We start from the raw sequence: 15,627 nt of genomic DNA, 5'->3' as shown, positions 1-15,627 counted from the left end.
ATGGGGCCCAAAATGAAAGGAGCAACCGGTGGCTTTCGGAACAGAAATTTTGCTTGAAGGACATTTAGGCCCTATTGCCCACTTGTAGAGCCATTGAGTGACCAAAACGATAGAGAACGCCCACAAGTGACCCCATTTTGAAAAGTAGACCCCTTAATGAATTTATGTAGGGGTACGATGACTTTTTTGACTTCACAGTTTTTGAATGAATCTAAGCCAAGCCGAAGGAAAAAAATTACGATTTTCATTTTTTTGGTAATTCTGTCATTTTAAAAGCAGTTTTTTTGTACAGCACATATATGAATGAAGACTTGCACCCCAAAATAGATACCCCTGTTTGTCCTGTGCTCAAAAACATACCCATTGTGGCCCTAATCTTATGTCTGGATGCACAATGGGGCCCAAAATGAAAGGAGCAACCAGTGGCTTTCGGAACAGAAATTTTGCTTGAAGGACATTTAGGCCCTATTGCACACTTGTAGAGCCATTGAGTGACCAAAACGATAGAGAACGCCCACAAGTGATCCCATTTTGAAAAGTAGACCCCTTAACGAATTTATCTAGGGGTACAATGACTTTTTTGACTTCACAGTTTTTGAATGATTCTAAGCCAAGCAGAAGGAAAAATTTATGATTTTCATTTTTTTGGCAATTGTTTCAATTTAAAAACAGTTTTTTTTGTCCAGTGTACATAGGAATGAAGATGTTCACCTCAAAATGGTTACCCCCATTTGTCCCGTGTTCAGAAACATACCCATTGTGGCCCTAATCTACTTAAAGGAAACATGGCTAGGCCTATAATGGAAGGAGCACCTGTTGGATTTCAGGGTGCAACGGAATAAATTCCAGGCCCCATTGCCCACTTGTAGAGCCATTGAGCGGCCAAAACGATAGAGAACCCCCACAAATGACCCCATTTTGAGAACTAGACCCCTTAGCAAATTCATCTAGGGGTGTATTGCGTATTTTGACCCCACAGTATTTGAATGAATCTAAGCAAAGCAGAAGGAAAAAATTACGATTTTCATTTTTTTGGCAATTTTTTCAATTTAAAAACTGTTTTTTTTGTACAGTGTACATAGGAATGAACACTTTCACCCCAAAATGAATACCCCCGTTTGTCCCGCGTTCAGAAACATACCCATTGTGGCCCTAATCTACTTACAGGACACATGGCTAGGCCCATAATGGAGGGAATGCCCGCTGGATTTCAGGGCAGAACTGAATAAATTCCAGCCCCATTGCCCACTTATACGGAAAAAAAATTGACTTCCTAAAAATAATCCCCCCACCCCCGCCATCCCCATTTTTTGGCATTCCCTAAATATTACCTTTATCTAATAATATAAACTGTGTTTTTATGTCCGAAGACAGGGGTAATTACGGAGGCTGGTTGGGTTGGGCACATGGGGCAATAAAACCGGGTACCCTTTTTGGGGGGTATTTCGTGACCTCAGCGGCGGGGATGGGGTGTAAAAAGTGGCACTCTGTGAGACTTTGTAATCTTGCTGCGGTGCAGCTGTCTCACAGAGAAGGCGCTCAAAAAGCTGCTCCTGGAACTGCAGGAAGGCAAGCGTTCCTAGGAACTTCGTGTAAATTACGGATTACAAGTAGCGGTCTGAATAACGCCGGGCTCACGCAGAATCCGCTTGTGGAGGCCCACAGCGGATCCCAGCTGTGAGCCCGGCTGTGACCCTGCGTACGGCCACGTAATGTACTGCGCATAGCTGTCTATTCACACAGGCGGTCACGCGCAATACTTTTTTTTTTGTTTGCATTTCCCGCGCCGTCGCTTAGAGATGACCCGAGTACCCGCAGCCCGTACACAATGTATTTGCATATGGGCTGCGGGTATATCCGTGGTCATAGAGCACAATGGGCTCTAGGTCGTGGATATCCGCGGTAAAATATAGCATGCCGTGTTCTGTTTCTGCGAGTGGATTACGTAATTCCGACCCGCTAATTGGGGGGAATTGTGTAATCCAATGCATGCGATTGATCCGTGGATAACCGCTGATCAAGCGCATGCAGAACCCGTAATTCCTCTCCGGTCATGTGTGACCGGCCTAATGTTATATCGCTACTTTATCACGTGACCGGGGACCGCTCAGCGAGGCCACTGGTCACTGCTCCAAGCACTCAGCGACCGTTGGTCGCTGGGAGCAAGGAGATTTAAAATTTCCTGGGCTCCCCGGCTCCTGCGAATGTGTCCGGCATTTTGCCGGCGGGCGCATGCGCAGCAGCCGGAAGGGTCCATGGAGGATAATCGCATCTGGATTCAAATGCGGAAGCCTCCGAGAAGATGTTTCATCTCCTCTCACCGATCGCATCGGTGAGGGGAGATGAAACTGCCACTTTTTAAAGAACTTTTACGTGATCGCCATAATGCATTGGATAACGGCGATCACGTGACCAGTAACCGTATACCGCGGCTCCCCGTGACATCTCCAGGCTCTTGGCTACCTTTGGTAGCCAGCAGCAGGGAGATTTTAAATTTCTTGGGCAATATTTCACTTTTGCGCATGCGTCCGCCATCATGCTGACGGGCGCATGCGCAGAAGCTGGGGTAAGGTCCGCAGATGAACATCCCATCAGGGAACAAATCCGGGGACCTTGGGTACGTAATTTCATCCCCCCTTACGGATACGATCCGTAAGGGGAGATGAAACTTTAACTTTTTAAACTTTTAACTTTAACTTTTTAACTATATATGATCACCGTTATCCGATCACCGTTTTTAGAGCACGCCTGAAGTTCTGCGAGTCCTGGATTGCCCGGGTAGCCTTTGGTAGTGCGTTCCAGAGGACGGGTGCTGCTCTGGAGAAGTCTTGGAGGCGGGAATGAAAAGTTTGAATTAAAAAGGTGCTCAGTCTACTTTCGTTAGCAGAGCGGAGAGCCCGGGCTGGGTGATATAGGGGCATGCTGCACTGTGGAGGGCTTTGTGGATGAAGGTAGCGAGTTTAAATTGAATTCTGTATTTAACGGGCAGCCAGTGCAGTGACTGGCACAGGGCCGAGGCGTCCGAGTAGCGGCTGGACAGGAATATGAGCTTGGCTGCTGCATTCAGGATGGATTGGAGAGGGTAGAGTCTGGAGCAGGGGAGGCCAATCAGCAACGAGTTGCAATAATCAACCCGAGAGTGGATGAGGGCAACAGTAAGTGTTTTTAACATGTCTACAGTGAGAAAAGAGCAGATTATTTCGATGTTCTTGAGGTGCAGCTGACATGTTTGGGCGAGAGATTGGATGTAGGGGGTGAATGAGAGATCAGAGTCAAATATGACCCCAAGGCAGCGGGCGTGTTGTCTAGGAGTTATGGTGGCGCCACACACTGAGATGGAGATGTCAGGATGAGGTCAGTTAGTGGAGGGCGGAAATACCAGCAGGTCAGTTTTACATAGGTTTAGTTTAAGGTAGTAATATTAGTGTCTTGTCTGCTTCAAGCTTGCAATAACTGCAAACCAAAGTAATCTCTTGGCAATATACACATCACACTACCAGGAACACTAGTTATGCATAGTAAAAACAAAAGACGAGGAGCACTAGATAGTGACAGTCCCTGCCTAATAGTGGATGGCCCGCCCTGATAAGGATGCATCCACCCTCATTCCTTTGCCACTCACTAACTCTGCAAAAATGACAAATGAAGACTAGGGATGAGCGAGTATACTCGCTAAGGCACTACTCGCTCGAGTAATGTGCCTTAGCCGAGTATCTCCCCGCTCGTCCCGAAAGATTCGGGTGCTGCCGCGGGGCGGGGAGCTGCGGGGGAGAGCAGGGAGGAACGGAGGGGAGATCTCTCTCTCCCTCTCTCCCGCCCGCTCTCCCCTGCTCCCCGCCGCAACTCACCTGTCAGTTGCGGCAGCCCCCGAATCTTTAGAGACGAGCGGGGAGATACTCGTCTAAGGCACATTACTCGAGCAAGTAGTGCCTTAGCGAGTATACTCGCTCATCTCTAATGAAGACCAATTTCGCAGTTTAAAAAAAAAACAAAAAAAAAATGTCAATGGGATTTTCTAATGTTAAAATCGGATCGCACAAAAATCGCAGAAACGCAAACTTGCGACTTTAACATTAGAAAGTCCCATTGACATTTGGGGAAAAAAACGCTGTGAAATTGCAGTGAAAAAAAACCCCTAGTGGGTAAAAGCCTTATGGTCAGGCTCTTTTACTCAGGATGACCTGTTGAGTCGGACAGCCATCCCAGCTTTTACACAGGAGACTCCTCGCTCAGTGAATGGAGGAGAGCCGCCGGGTATCGTTCCCAACCGACTCTGCTGACCATCTCATCACTGGAGTTCCTCTCATGGTTGTCACTACTCTTTTCTGACCACCATTAGTCTCCAGCCCTCTTTCTCCCTAAAGTGTAGCACTTCTTCTGTCTGTTCAGCCCACTCTGCACGCTGATTTTTATGACTTGGTGGTGAGGTCTTGACGTCAACATGATGAAGTGGCATCTTCTGATTTGGCAGTGGCCTATCCAACTGTCTAATCCATCTTTCAGCTGGACGCTTGCGAGTTATCTTAGTCCTGCGATGTACTTGGGTCTGATTGCTGGCATTTTAATATACGGGCAGCCAGTATAAGTCTGGAATACACTTGTGTGTGGCTAAATTAAAGGAATTTTATCTGGATCACAAGTTATCACTTATCCAGAGGATAGCCACAGGATAGGCGATAACTTGCTGATTAGTGGAGATCTGAGACCCCTACTGATCTCACGAATGGGTGTTCCATGTTCCTCTCTTTCTCACTGTGAGCTTACTGCACCCCCCCCCCCCCCCCCCCCCCCCGTAGTGAGGAGGAGACTGAAAGGACCACTGGACACACAAATGTGCTTTCACTCCATTCACTTTCAGTGGGACTGTGGAGATGCCAAGTGTCAAGTCCTCGCATATTTCAGCATATGCACGGCCGGCGCTTCCTTCAGTCTCCTCCTTACTGCGGGTGGGGGGGAGGGGCGCAGAAAACTCACAGCGAGGAGAACCCCCGTTCTCGAGATCTTGGGGGTTTGAGAGGTGAGTCCCCCATCAATCAGCAAGTTATCCTTCATTCTGTGGATATCCTGTGGGTGGGGGAGAACCTGTGACCCCTTTAATACACCTACATACACGTTATAAGCACATTAGAGGTTGAGCCATTGATTTCTATAAAACATTATGATAAATTATGAACTCTGCAGCTGCTTCAGAACCTCTGTGAATAGGAAGATGGATGTCCTGCAGTTTGGGACTGACTTGTAGCCCCCTGGCAATTTCAACAGTAGCACATAGTGCTGAAGGGGGCAACTATATTCCCAGTAATCAGGGAGAGTTCTGGGTAAAGTCTACATTTCCAGATCTATGGGATATAACTTTGTGGATTGGTCCAATTCTTTTTGGCTTCTTCATCTGTATTATGTTTGCTTCTAGGTGCGGCCTTCAGCGCTGGCCTAACAGGTGGCGTTAGCACATCGGTAGCTGTATTCTGCCACGAGCTTCCCCATGAACTAGGTAAGCTGAGAGGCATCTTGTGTCCTTTTTTATGTGTTAAGGGGATGTGGTAACCCAGCTTGTAGGAGGGTCAGAACTCCCTCCAGTATGTGCTGCGTTCAAATGTACAACAGACTTCAAGAGAATCCTCTAAGTGGGAAGTCGGCAGCATTGTTGCACAATTATTGCCAAGTTTGCCAGGCGAGCTAGCACCACTAAGACCTACGAGTGTGCTGGGGGGCTCGCTCGGGACAGCCGGTGTAGCCACATCCTACAGCTCTCGTATAGTGTGAGGTATAGGAGGGATCCTGTCACAAATCATGTATATTACACAACACGGTCTATCATTGTGTACTGGCTGCGTGCCGTATGCTGCAGGATCCGCTCGTGTGCGCCTGGCCTACTGAAAGTAGAGCAATGACCGTTTTAGAGGACGGTAAAAGTGACTTGTAATTTGTTTGTGATCATTTGCAGGAGACTTTGCGGTGCTGCTGAAGGCCGGCATGACTGTGAATCAAGCAATAGTGTGCAATGTCCTGTCCGCAGCAATGGCTTATGTGGGCATGTTGATAGGCACAGCAGTCGGCCAATATTCCAGTAATATTACTTTGTGGATCTTTGCCGTTACGGCCGGCATGTTTCTGTATGTGGCCCTTGTGGACATGGTAAGGGACAATAATTACCTTTACGTTATATATTTGTACTAGCAGAATTATCCGGCTTCGCACGGGTCTATTTCATGTAACTATTTGTTCTGTGTGTGGCTAGGAACTTTGTTGGCTACTGATATGAAGGCAACACAATAAACATAAGCTAGTGTCTATTCACGGCGAGTAGAGACAAATGGCTGGGTTATGTGCAGAAATATGACGTTTGCCAGTGGTGTCCTGGAGATATTTTAGTTAAACGGTTTCTCCAGTTACTGGACAACTCTGCTTCAGTAGGACTCCCTGCAGTAAAATAATGACATGAATTATACTTACTCCTGCTGTGGTCCCAGTGATTGCTGAGATAGATGATGTCACAGGAAATCAGGGGACCGCTGCAGCATCACTGCTTGTTCTCCTGGCATCAACACTGGCATCCTGAGCACCATGATGCCGGGAGTTCAGAAACATGAATATAGGAGCTCCTTTTGAAGCAGGGTCGACCCCTAACCAGACAACACCTTTAATACTCGCTATTGTATTCTAATTTTTTGCAAATATTTTGAGAACAGGTCCTAGAGAGCTGGAACTCAGTCTAAAAGCCACTGGTGCAGATTAGTCCAGTCGTTTGGCCGTGTATGAAGAACAGGCAACAAAAATTTATATATATATATGATATAAACGTGTACAAACTTGCGTGCCATGTACCTTGCGGTACTGCTGCCGTCGTTTGTACTCCTATGTGTCAAATGACCCTTATTAGTAGCCTATACTGGTCTGTGTACAACAAATTGAGTCACCAGAAAGCATTTTAAATCAGTTGGGGATAAATGTTCAAAAATGTGATTTGTTCTGCCATCAGGGCCCGCCAGGCTCATTATAAATTTGATGTTTCCAATATCAAAAATTTTAATTGAACACAGTTTTGATCACTAAACTGTGTTCAATTCCATTTTTTTTGCATGGGAGACATCAAAGGCCCCCCATGCTAAACATCTGCAAGACCCATAACTTGACGATATGGCGTTGCCTTTTCTATGCGATGCCTAGTTCCTGCACTGGGTGGCTTTGTGAGATAATCTATCTATTTAAATACCACCACAAATCAGTCTTTCCAAACTTTCACAATGTCAATTTAATACCTAGGCTAATCTCACAATCCGTATCAAGAGCAATGAGACTAGAATTAGAGATTTCAACCACCAGCTTGCCATTTGTTCAACTGATTATGTCAATACGATGGGTCAAATGCCAGATTTCAGAATGTACAGTTGGGTGATCCAATATCAAGCCATTTTAGTCCCAATATCGATTGCTCATGTGCAAAAATGAAGTCTTTTTATCATACCCTCCTGCTCTTATGATATCATAGTATGGGTTTCCTAGTGTCGGAGCCTAAAAGCTAGAAAACTAGAGGCAGAATGCGGAGGCAGGCTTGTAGACCCCATATAATATATAAGCTGCAAGGCTCTTACTCTGAGGCTCAGTTTACAAAGAATAAGGGTGGTGTTACATGGGACAACCATCATCTGAATGACAGCTGGAAGTAGTTAGCACCCAAACGGTAGTCATTCGTACGCTTTACTTTCATACAGAATAATTGTTGTTCAATTTTGCAATCACTGAATGAACGAATGTTGGGAGCGTTTACACGGGCCAAAATAGATTGGGCTAGTTAGGAGGCACAAGGTACTTTGGCCAGGATGTCTCTTGGAGCATTTTCTGGGACAGAGCGAGCTTTAGGGATCCTGTGGGCTCTATCGGTGGCATATTACAATGAGGATCATGTCGGGAGCAGAGACTGAAGAAACCTGAGCACCTATTGAGGGAGATCTGTTGGAGATCTAGATTCTGCAATACCTTGACATTTGATATTATTTCTCCTTGATCTATCCTCAAGGTTTATAACTTTTTCATGCAGACAGGAAACTTTCTCTTAGAGGATTGGGAGTGTCCACTAATTCGTTATGTTCAGTGGAGAATTCACCCATTTTGGGTTTGACATGGGCTGTGCGGACGCCCAAGTGATCAATACTAAACTGCAGTTGGTGAGAAATCTCTCACATATCTCAAGATATATCTTTAAGTGACAAGGGGTTAACACATTGAGGGAATGGCTCTTAAGTACTATCTGTACCTTAGTAAGACTGCAGGTCATTTCCTGGGCATCAAGTGTGTGAGATCATGTTTTAGAGGAAGGCCACTTAGAGCAAAGGAAAGCCTGTAAGGAGTCAGGAAGACTTCCTTTAGTAACTTCTCTAGAGGCTAGATTGTTTTCCACTGCCCTGGGTGATGAAGAGGTAGTGGTATATTGCTCCGAGGGAGAGTGACGTTCATGGGTTGCCATAATAACTTTCTGTGAGTCAGTGCTACTGTCAGAATTTTCAGTAACTTTTCCAGCATTATTACAGTCAGAGGGGAAAAAGGCCGTAAGCTCTCTCAGAGCTGTAGATTTAATACGTTTTTGACCCATTAATGGTTGGAATGAACAAATTCTGTGTAAATTCATAATGCTTCTGGTGCTGGAACAGGAAAATAGTAATCCTGAGTAAAAGGCTCTTGTGCTCCATGGACCAATGAGGTAGAGGTAATCTCAAAGTACTATATAAAGAGTAGGCAAAGACTGGATTGAATGGTCATGTTGTGGGCCCCTATGGACCTACATGTGATCAGTGTTGCAATGTTTAGGCAACCATGGCTTTATGTAAGTTTGTAGTATTGATATACATAACAGACTGTAATAAATATGAACATCTTCTTGGTAGAAGCAAGAATACAGATGAAGAAGTAATAGTCCCTCGATAATATATTAGTAAATGGTTATAAATGAGTAACTGTATAGCTAGAAGATGGAACTATTAGCAATAACATTGCCTGGGTAAAATATTGCTTGTGGTGAAGACTTTTAACTGTCTAATTGTGTGTACAGCAGCCACCTTGTGTTCTATGACACATGTGGCCATGTGGCTCAATATGGCGACCAAATCCACTTTACTAATAATAATAAAATGGTGGGGGCATTTTTTTCCTGTGAACTCGTTGCTCTCGCTTCTTACAAGTTGAGAGAGGGATTATCTAATGGTACCTGCACATTGGGTCCAGTTATTGAACCTGCTGGGAAAGCACACCGCTTCTCAATGTGTCCTTTTTCAAAAAGCCGTTGTCTCTGAAGTGTGGCCACCACCCAAGAACCCCAAGCATCTTCCTCCGTGAGGGAAGTTAGGCACAGAGAGACTCCAGAGAAGATTTCCACAGTGCTGCAGCACAGCGGACCGTCGGGGATCAAGCCCCGGAGAGGACCACTGAGAGGCCTTAGTAGTCTTCCAAGGGCTGCCGCCGCAGGATGTTCTAGGTTGCAGCTGCTCCAGGAAAGCCAGGCGGTAGACACAGTTAGACACTGCTAGAGAGGTACAGGGGAGCTGGTACAGCTACTCACAGGGGGATCCGCATCTAATAATGGGCAAATGTTACCAAAATTTTCCAAAAAATCCAGGGGAGCTAGGTCTCCATGCGTCCTCTGAGCTCCGTGCCTGGCCATGCCACCATACCTCTGAATGGATTTTGTTATCTATACATTCCTCATTGTAAATGATTTTTTATCTGTTTAATTCACAGCTCCCAGACATGCTGCATGAGGATGCTGAAAATGAAGAACATGGCCATTGCCCAGTAGGTCAATTCTTCCTGCAGAGCTTGGGACTTCTGCTTGGTTTATCCATAATGCTGATCATTGCCCTTTATGAAGATAAAATGGTGCTCGACCTCCATTTCTAATAATATTCTCTTTGGTCGGATGTAAGGTTTGCGTTTGTCCACTAGCTTTCATGGCTGTAAATGAAAACCCAACAAGTGCATCGATACAGACCCAAAAAGAATTTGTAAGGAAATCATCGCTTTGCTTCGTGTTACGTGAAACTGGAGATGTTTGGAATTGTATATTTTATACACAGAGATGTTCCAAAAATTCTGAGTTTTCACTTTTTGGAAATTTGCCGGCTTCTGACACTAGTGTAGAGGTGATGAGATGGAAGGACACCTAATGACTAGAGATGAGCGAGCATACTCGCTCAGGGCAATTACTCGAGCGAGCATTGTCCTTAGCGAGTACCTGCCCGCTCGGAAGAAAAGATTCGGCTGCCGGCGGCGGGCGGGGAGCAGCGGGGAGGAACGGAGGGGAGATCTCTCTCTCCCTCTCTCCCCCCTGCTCACTGCCGCAACTCACCTCTCCCCAGGCCAGCAGCCGAACCTTTTCTTTTTCCGAGCGGGGAGATACTCGCTAAGGACAATGTTCGATCGAGTAATTGTCCTTAGCGAGTATGCTCGCTCATCTCTACTAATGACTTATTCCAGTTTTCATGCATTCTAAATCCTTGCGGTTCTAAAACCCGTAAGTAGTGTTCCTTGCTAACATGATGTATATGTCAATAAACACTACAGATTCTGGAGGTTCTGTCCGTTCTTAAGCTTCATGTGCTTTTTCAGGAACTGAGCGGTTTTCTTCACGCCGGTAGCTACAACCATCTAAATATGAAAATATTCCTGTAAGCTGGCGATATCACCATAGCTACGGAAAGCAAGGCGAACCAAACACTTTCGAAACATTTCAAAGAGCAAATCCTGTTGTCACCTGCTACATAATTGCTCTAGTAATATTGAGCCATTGGGTGGCGGTGCTAATGCAAGTTGTGCCTCAGTATTCAGCAGGACTGCAGGATCTGCTCTGGGCATTTAGGAATTTCTCCATGTGCCAGGGGTTGTGATTTAGCTTGATTAACATTTTTTATAAAGAACTAGCTTACCCGTCGCGCGTTGCTGCAAAGACAGACATACATAATTCGTTTTTATATATCTAGATAACAACCAATCACAGCGCAGCTTTCATGTTACCTCAGTGGTATAATCTATAACAACCAATCACAGCGCAGCTTTCATGTTACCTCAGTATAATATATAACAACCAATCACAGCGCAACCTTTATTCTGCTTCAGCAATATAAAAAAATAGCAACCAATCACAGCGCAGCATGCATTTTACCTCAGCAGTATAATATATAGCAACCAATCAGAACAGCTTTCATGTAGTCTTAGTAGTATAAGAAGTAGCAACCAATCACAGCACAGCTTTCATGTTCCCTCAGCAGTATAAGAAATAGCAACCAATCACAGCACATCTTTCATTTTACCTCAGCATTCTCAATATCCAGCAACTGTCTTGTGAAATGTTCAGCGGATGCATCATTTTGTAGTTGAACACTCATCCCGTTGGTCGTAATGCCTTTTACTTTCGTGCTTGAGATGGAAATCAAACGATCTTTGTCTGGGGGGCATAACTGTCGACGATGCTCGTACACGCGCCACCTATCGTAGGATAGTTGTACTATGCCAGTAATCTTCCCAGGAGTGTACTCAACAACTTCCCAAAGTTTCATGGCGATTGGATGAATGGTGTAGTAATGCATGACAGACAGACAGACAGACATTCATTCATTCTTATATATAGAGGACATCAGGAAGTGAGAGAATTAGATTCCGTACGTAAAATTTGGACGCTAATTCTTTGGCGCTTAGAATTGAATAATCGAGTTGGGACCCATTTGCTTTTCGTATTTATGACATAATCAATGCTCCTGCCAAATTTCAAGTTTCTATGACATTGGAAAGTGAGAGAAGTAGATTCCGTTCGTAAAATTTGACGCTAATTCTTTTGCGCTTAGAATTGAATAATCGAGTTGGGACCCATTAGCTTTTCCTATTCATGACATAATCAATGCTTGTGCCAAATTACAACGGGAAGTGAGAGAATTAGATTCCGGACGTAAAATTTGGACGCTAATTCTTTTGCGCTTAGAATTCAAAAATCAGATTGAGACCCATTAACTTTTCCTATTTATGACATAATCAATGCTCCTGCCAAATTTCATGTTTCTATGACATCGGGAAGTGATAGAATTAGTGGCAATTATGGAAATCGAACGATCTACGTGGGGGGGGGCGGAACTGTCGACGACGCTCGAACACGCGCCATTTATCATAGGATAGATGTACTATGCCTATAATCTTCCCAGGAGTGTACTCAACAACTTCCCAAAGTTTCATGGTGATCGGAAGAATGGTGTAGTAGCGCATAAAGGACGGACAGACAGACATACATTCGTTTTTATATATACAGATAACAACCAATCACAGCGCAGCTTTCATGTTACCTCAACAGTAAGAGAAATAACAACCAATCACAGCGCAACTTTTATTCTGCCTCAGCAATATAAAAAATAGCAACCAATCACAGCGCAGCATTCATTTTACCTCAGCAGTATAAGAATTAGCAACCAATCACAGCACAGCTTTCATGTTACCTCAGCATTCTCAATATCCAGCAATTGTCTTGCGAAACGTTCGGCGGATGCATCATTTTGTAGTTGAACACTAGAGATGAGCGAGCGTACTCGTCCGAGCTTGATGCTCGTTCGAGTATTAGGGTGTTCGAGATGCTCGTTACTCGAGACGAGCACCACGCGATGTTCGAGTTACTTTCACTTTCATCTCTGAGACATTTGCGTGCTTTTCTGGCCAATAGAAAGACATGGAAGGCATTACAACTTCCCCCTGCGACGTTCCAGCCCTATACCACCCCCCTGCAGTGAGTGGCTGGGGAGATCAGGTGTCACCCGAGTATTTAAATCTGCCCCTCCCGCGGCTCGCCACAGATGCATTCTGACAGAGATCAGGGAAAGTGCTGTCTTGCTGTAGCTGCTATAGGGAGAGTGTTGGGGTTCTTGAAGACTAAAATAACACCTAACGGTCCTTCTTAGGGCCACATCTGACCGTGTGCAGTACTGTTGAGGCTGCTTTTAGCAGTGTTGCACAATTATTTATTTTTTTGTATATCGGGCGTGCAGAACATAGCGTCCTCAGTCTGCAGTCCTTGTACATAGTATAGGGCCAGTACTGGTGAGGCAGGGAAAGAGGGAAAGGTGAAAGAGATATACTGGCTATATAGGCAGTGGGATTTTTCAAAAAAATTGGGGAAAAATACTATCTTTAGGCTGCCTGTGACCGTCTTCAGTGTACTGCGTGTCTGCTGGGGGTAGTAGTCCTAATTAATACGCAGCAAAGCGTTACAGCAGGCTTGCGCAAAATTGTTTCCTGGCTCTGCTGTGCCCGTTACATCACCGCCGTCATAGCGCCAGAGGGAAACAGTATACATAATATACGCTGCATGCAGTATCTGTCTGGTGTTTCAGCTCACCATTTAAATAAATTGAAGCAAAATACTTAAGGCCTACCACTGGCCTTTGGCCACTTGACTGCTTCTGCGCTGTGAATTCCACTAGCTCAGTCATACGCACCTACGTCTCACTACAGGCGTGCGCAAAATTGTTTCTTGGCTCTGCTGTGCGTTCCGTAAGCGAAGTCAGCCTCCAACCACAGGCCAATAAGCGGCACATTTAATTACAGTGTTCTGTTTCTGCTCTACTCGTAATACACCATGCTGAGGGGTAGGGGTAGGCCTAGAGGACGTGGATGCGGGCAAGGATGCGGAGGCCCAAGTCAGGGTGTGGGCACAGGCGGAGCTCCTGATCCAGGTGTATCGCAGCCGACTGCTGCAGGATTAGGAGAGAGGCAAGTTTCAGGGGTCCCCAGATTCATCTCACAATTATTGGGTCCACGCGGTAGACCTTTATTAGAAAATGAGCAGTGTGAGCAGGTCCTGTCGTGGATGGCAGAAAGTGCATCCAGCAATCTATCGACCACCCAGTCTTCTACGCCGTCCACAGCTGCAACTCTGAATCCTCTGGCTGCTGCTCCTCCTTCCTCCCAGCCTCCTCACTCCATGACATTCTGAGGAGCAGGCAGACTCCCAGGAACTGTTCTCAGGCCCCTGCCCAGATTGGGCAGCAATGGTTCCTCTCCCACCAGAGGAGTTTATCGTGACCGATGCCCAACCTTGGGAAAGTTCTTGGGGTCCGGGGGATGAGGCTGGGGACTTCCGGCAACTATCTCAAGAGCTTTCAGTGGGTGAGGAGGACGATGACGATGAGACACAGTTGTCTATCAGTGAGGTAGTAGTAAGGGCAGTAAGTCCGAGGGAGGAGCGCACAGAGGATTCGGAGGAAGAGCAGCTGGACAATGAGGTGACTGACCCCACCTGGTTTGCTAAGCCTACTGAGGACAGGTCTTCAGAGGGGGAGGCAAGTGCAGCAGCAGGGCAGGTTGGAAGAGGCAGTGCGGTGGCCAGGGGTAGAGGCAGGGCCAGACTGAATAATCCACCAACTGTTTCCCAAAGCGGCCCCTCGCGCCATGCCACCCTGCAGAGGCCGAGGTGCTCAAAGGTGTGGCAGTTTTTCACTGAGAGTGCAGACGACCGACGAACTGTGGTGTGCAAGGTTTGTCGTGCCAAGATCAGCCGGGGAACCACCACCACCAGCCTCACCACCACCAGCATGCGCAGGCATATGATGGCCAAGCACCCCACCAGGTGGGATGAAGGCCGTTCACCACCTCCGGTTTGCACCACTGACTCTCCCCCTGTGCCCCAACCTGCCACTGAGCTCCAACCCCCCTCCCAGGACACAGGCACGACCGTCTCCCGGCCAGCACCCACACCCTCACCTCCGCTGTCCTCGGCCCCATCCAGCAATGTCTCTCAGCGCAGCGTCCAGCCGTCGATAGCGCAAGTGTTTTTTAGCGCAAGCGCAAGTACGCCGCCACGCACCCGCACGCTCAAGCGTTAAACGTGCACATAGCCAAATTGATCAGCCTGGAGATGCTGCCGTATAGGCTTGTGGAAACGGAGGCTTTCAAAAACATGATGGCGGCGGCCCCGCGCTACTCGGTTCCCAGTCGCGACTACTTTTCCCGATGTGCTGTCCCAGCCCTGCACGACCACGTCTCCCGCAACATTGTATGCACCCTCACCAACGCGGTTACAGCCAAGGTCCACTTAACAACGGACACGTGGACAAGCACAGGCGGGCAGGGCCACTATATCTCCCTGACGGCACATTGGGTGAATTTAGTGGAGGCTGGGACAGAGTCAGAGCCTGGGACCGCTCACGTCCTACCCACCCCCAGAATTGCGGGCCCCAGCTCGGTGGTGGTATCTGCAGTGGTGTATGCTTCCTCCACTAATCCACCCTCCTCCTCCTCCTACGCAACCTCTGTCTCGCAATCAAGATGTGTCAGCAGCAGCACGTCGCCAGCAGTCGGTGTCGCGCGGCGTGGCAGCACAGCGGTGGACAAGCGTCAGCAGGCCGTGCTGAAACTACTCAGCTTAGGAGAGAAGAGGCACACGGCCCACAAACTGCTGCAGGATCTGACAGAGCAGACCGACTGCTGGCTTTCGCCGCTGAGCCTCCAACCGGGCATGGTCGTGTGTGACAACGGCCGTAACCTGGTGGCGGCTCTGCAGCTCGGCAGCCTCACGCACGTGCCATGCCTGGCCCACATCTTTAATTTGGTGGTTCAGTGCTTTCTGAAAAACTACCCACGCTTGTCAGACTTGCTTGGAAA

General features: G+C 46.9%; 1 protein-coding gene across 1 annotated transcript in view; it reads left to right on the top strand.

Annotated features, from left to right (window-relative positions):
- LOC136577297 (zinc transporter ZIP10-like) overlaps nucleotides 1–10,562 on the top strand; it is a 130,601-nt gene extending 120,039 nt beyond the window's left edge. Inside the window, exons 8-10 of the mRNA XM_066577155.1 lie at nucleotides 5,411–5,491; nucleotides 5,945–6,135; nucleotides 9,733–10,562. Coding sequence (XP_066433252.1) covers nucleotides 5,411–5,491; nucleotides 5,945–6,135; nucleotides 9,733–9,891 — 431 coding nt within the window. The 3' untranslated portion in view covers nucleotides 9,892–10,562. The remainder of the gene's footprint in view (nucleotides 1–5,410; nucleotides 5,492–5,944; nucleotides 6,136–9,732) is intronic.
- The last annotated feature ends 5,065 nt before the right edge of the window (nucleotides 10,563–15,627 follow it).

This window comes from Eleutherodactylus coqui, chromosome 8, assembly GCF_035609145.1.
Source record: "Eleutherodactylus coqui strain aEleCoq1 chromosome 8, aEleCoq1.hap1, whole genome shotgun sequence".
Classification (NCBI taxonomy): domain Eukaryota; kingdom Metazoa; phylum Chordata; class Amphibia; order Anura; family Eleutherodactylidae; genus Eleutherodactylus; species Eleutherodactylus coqui.
The sequence above is the reverse complement of the archived record's forward strand: the minus strand, read 5'-3'. Positions and strand labels throughout refer to the sequence as shown.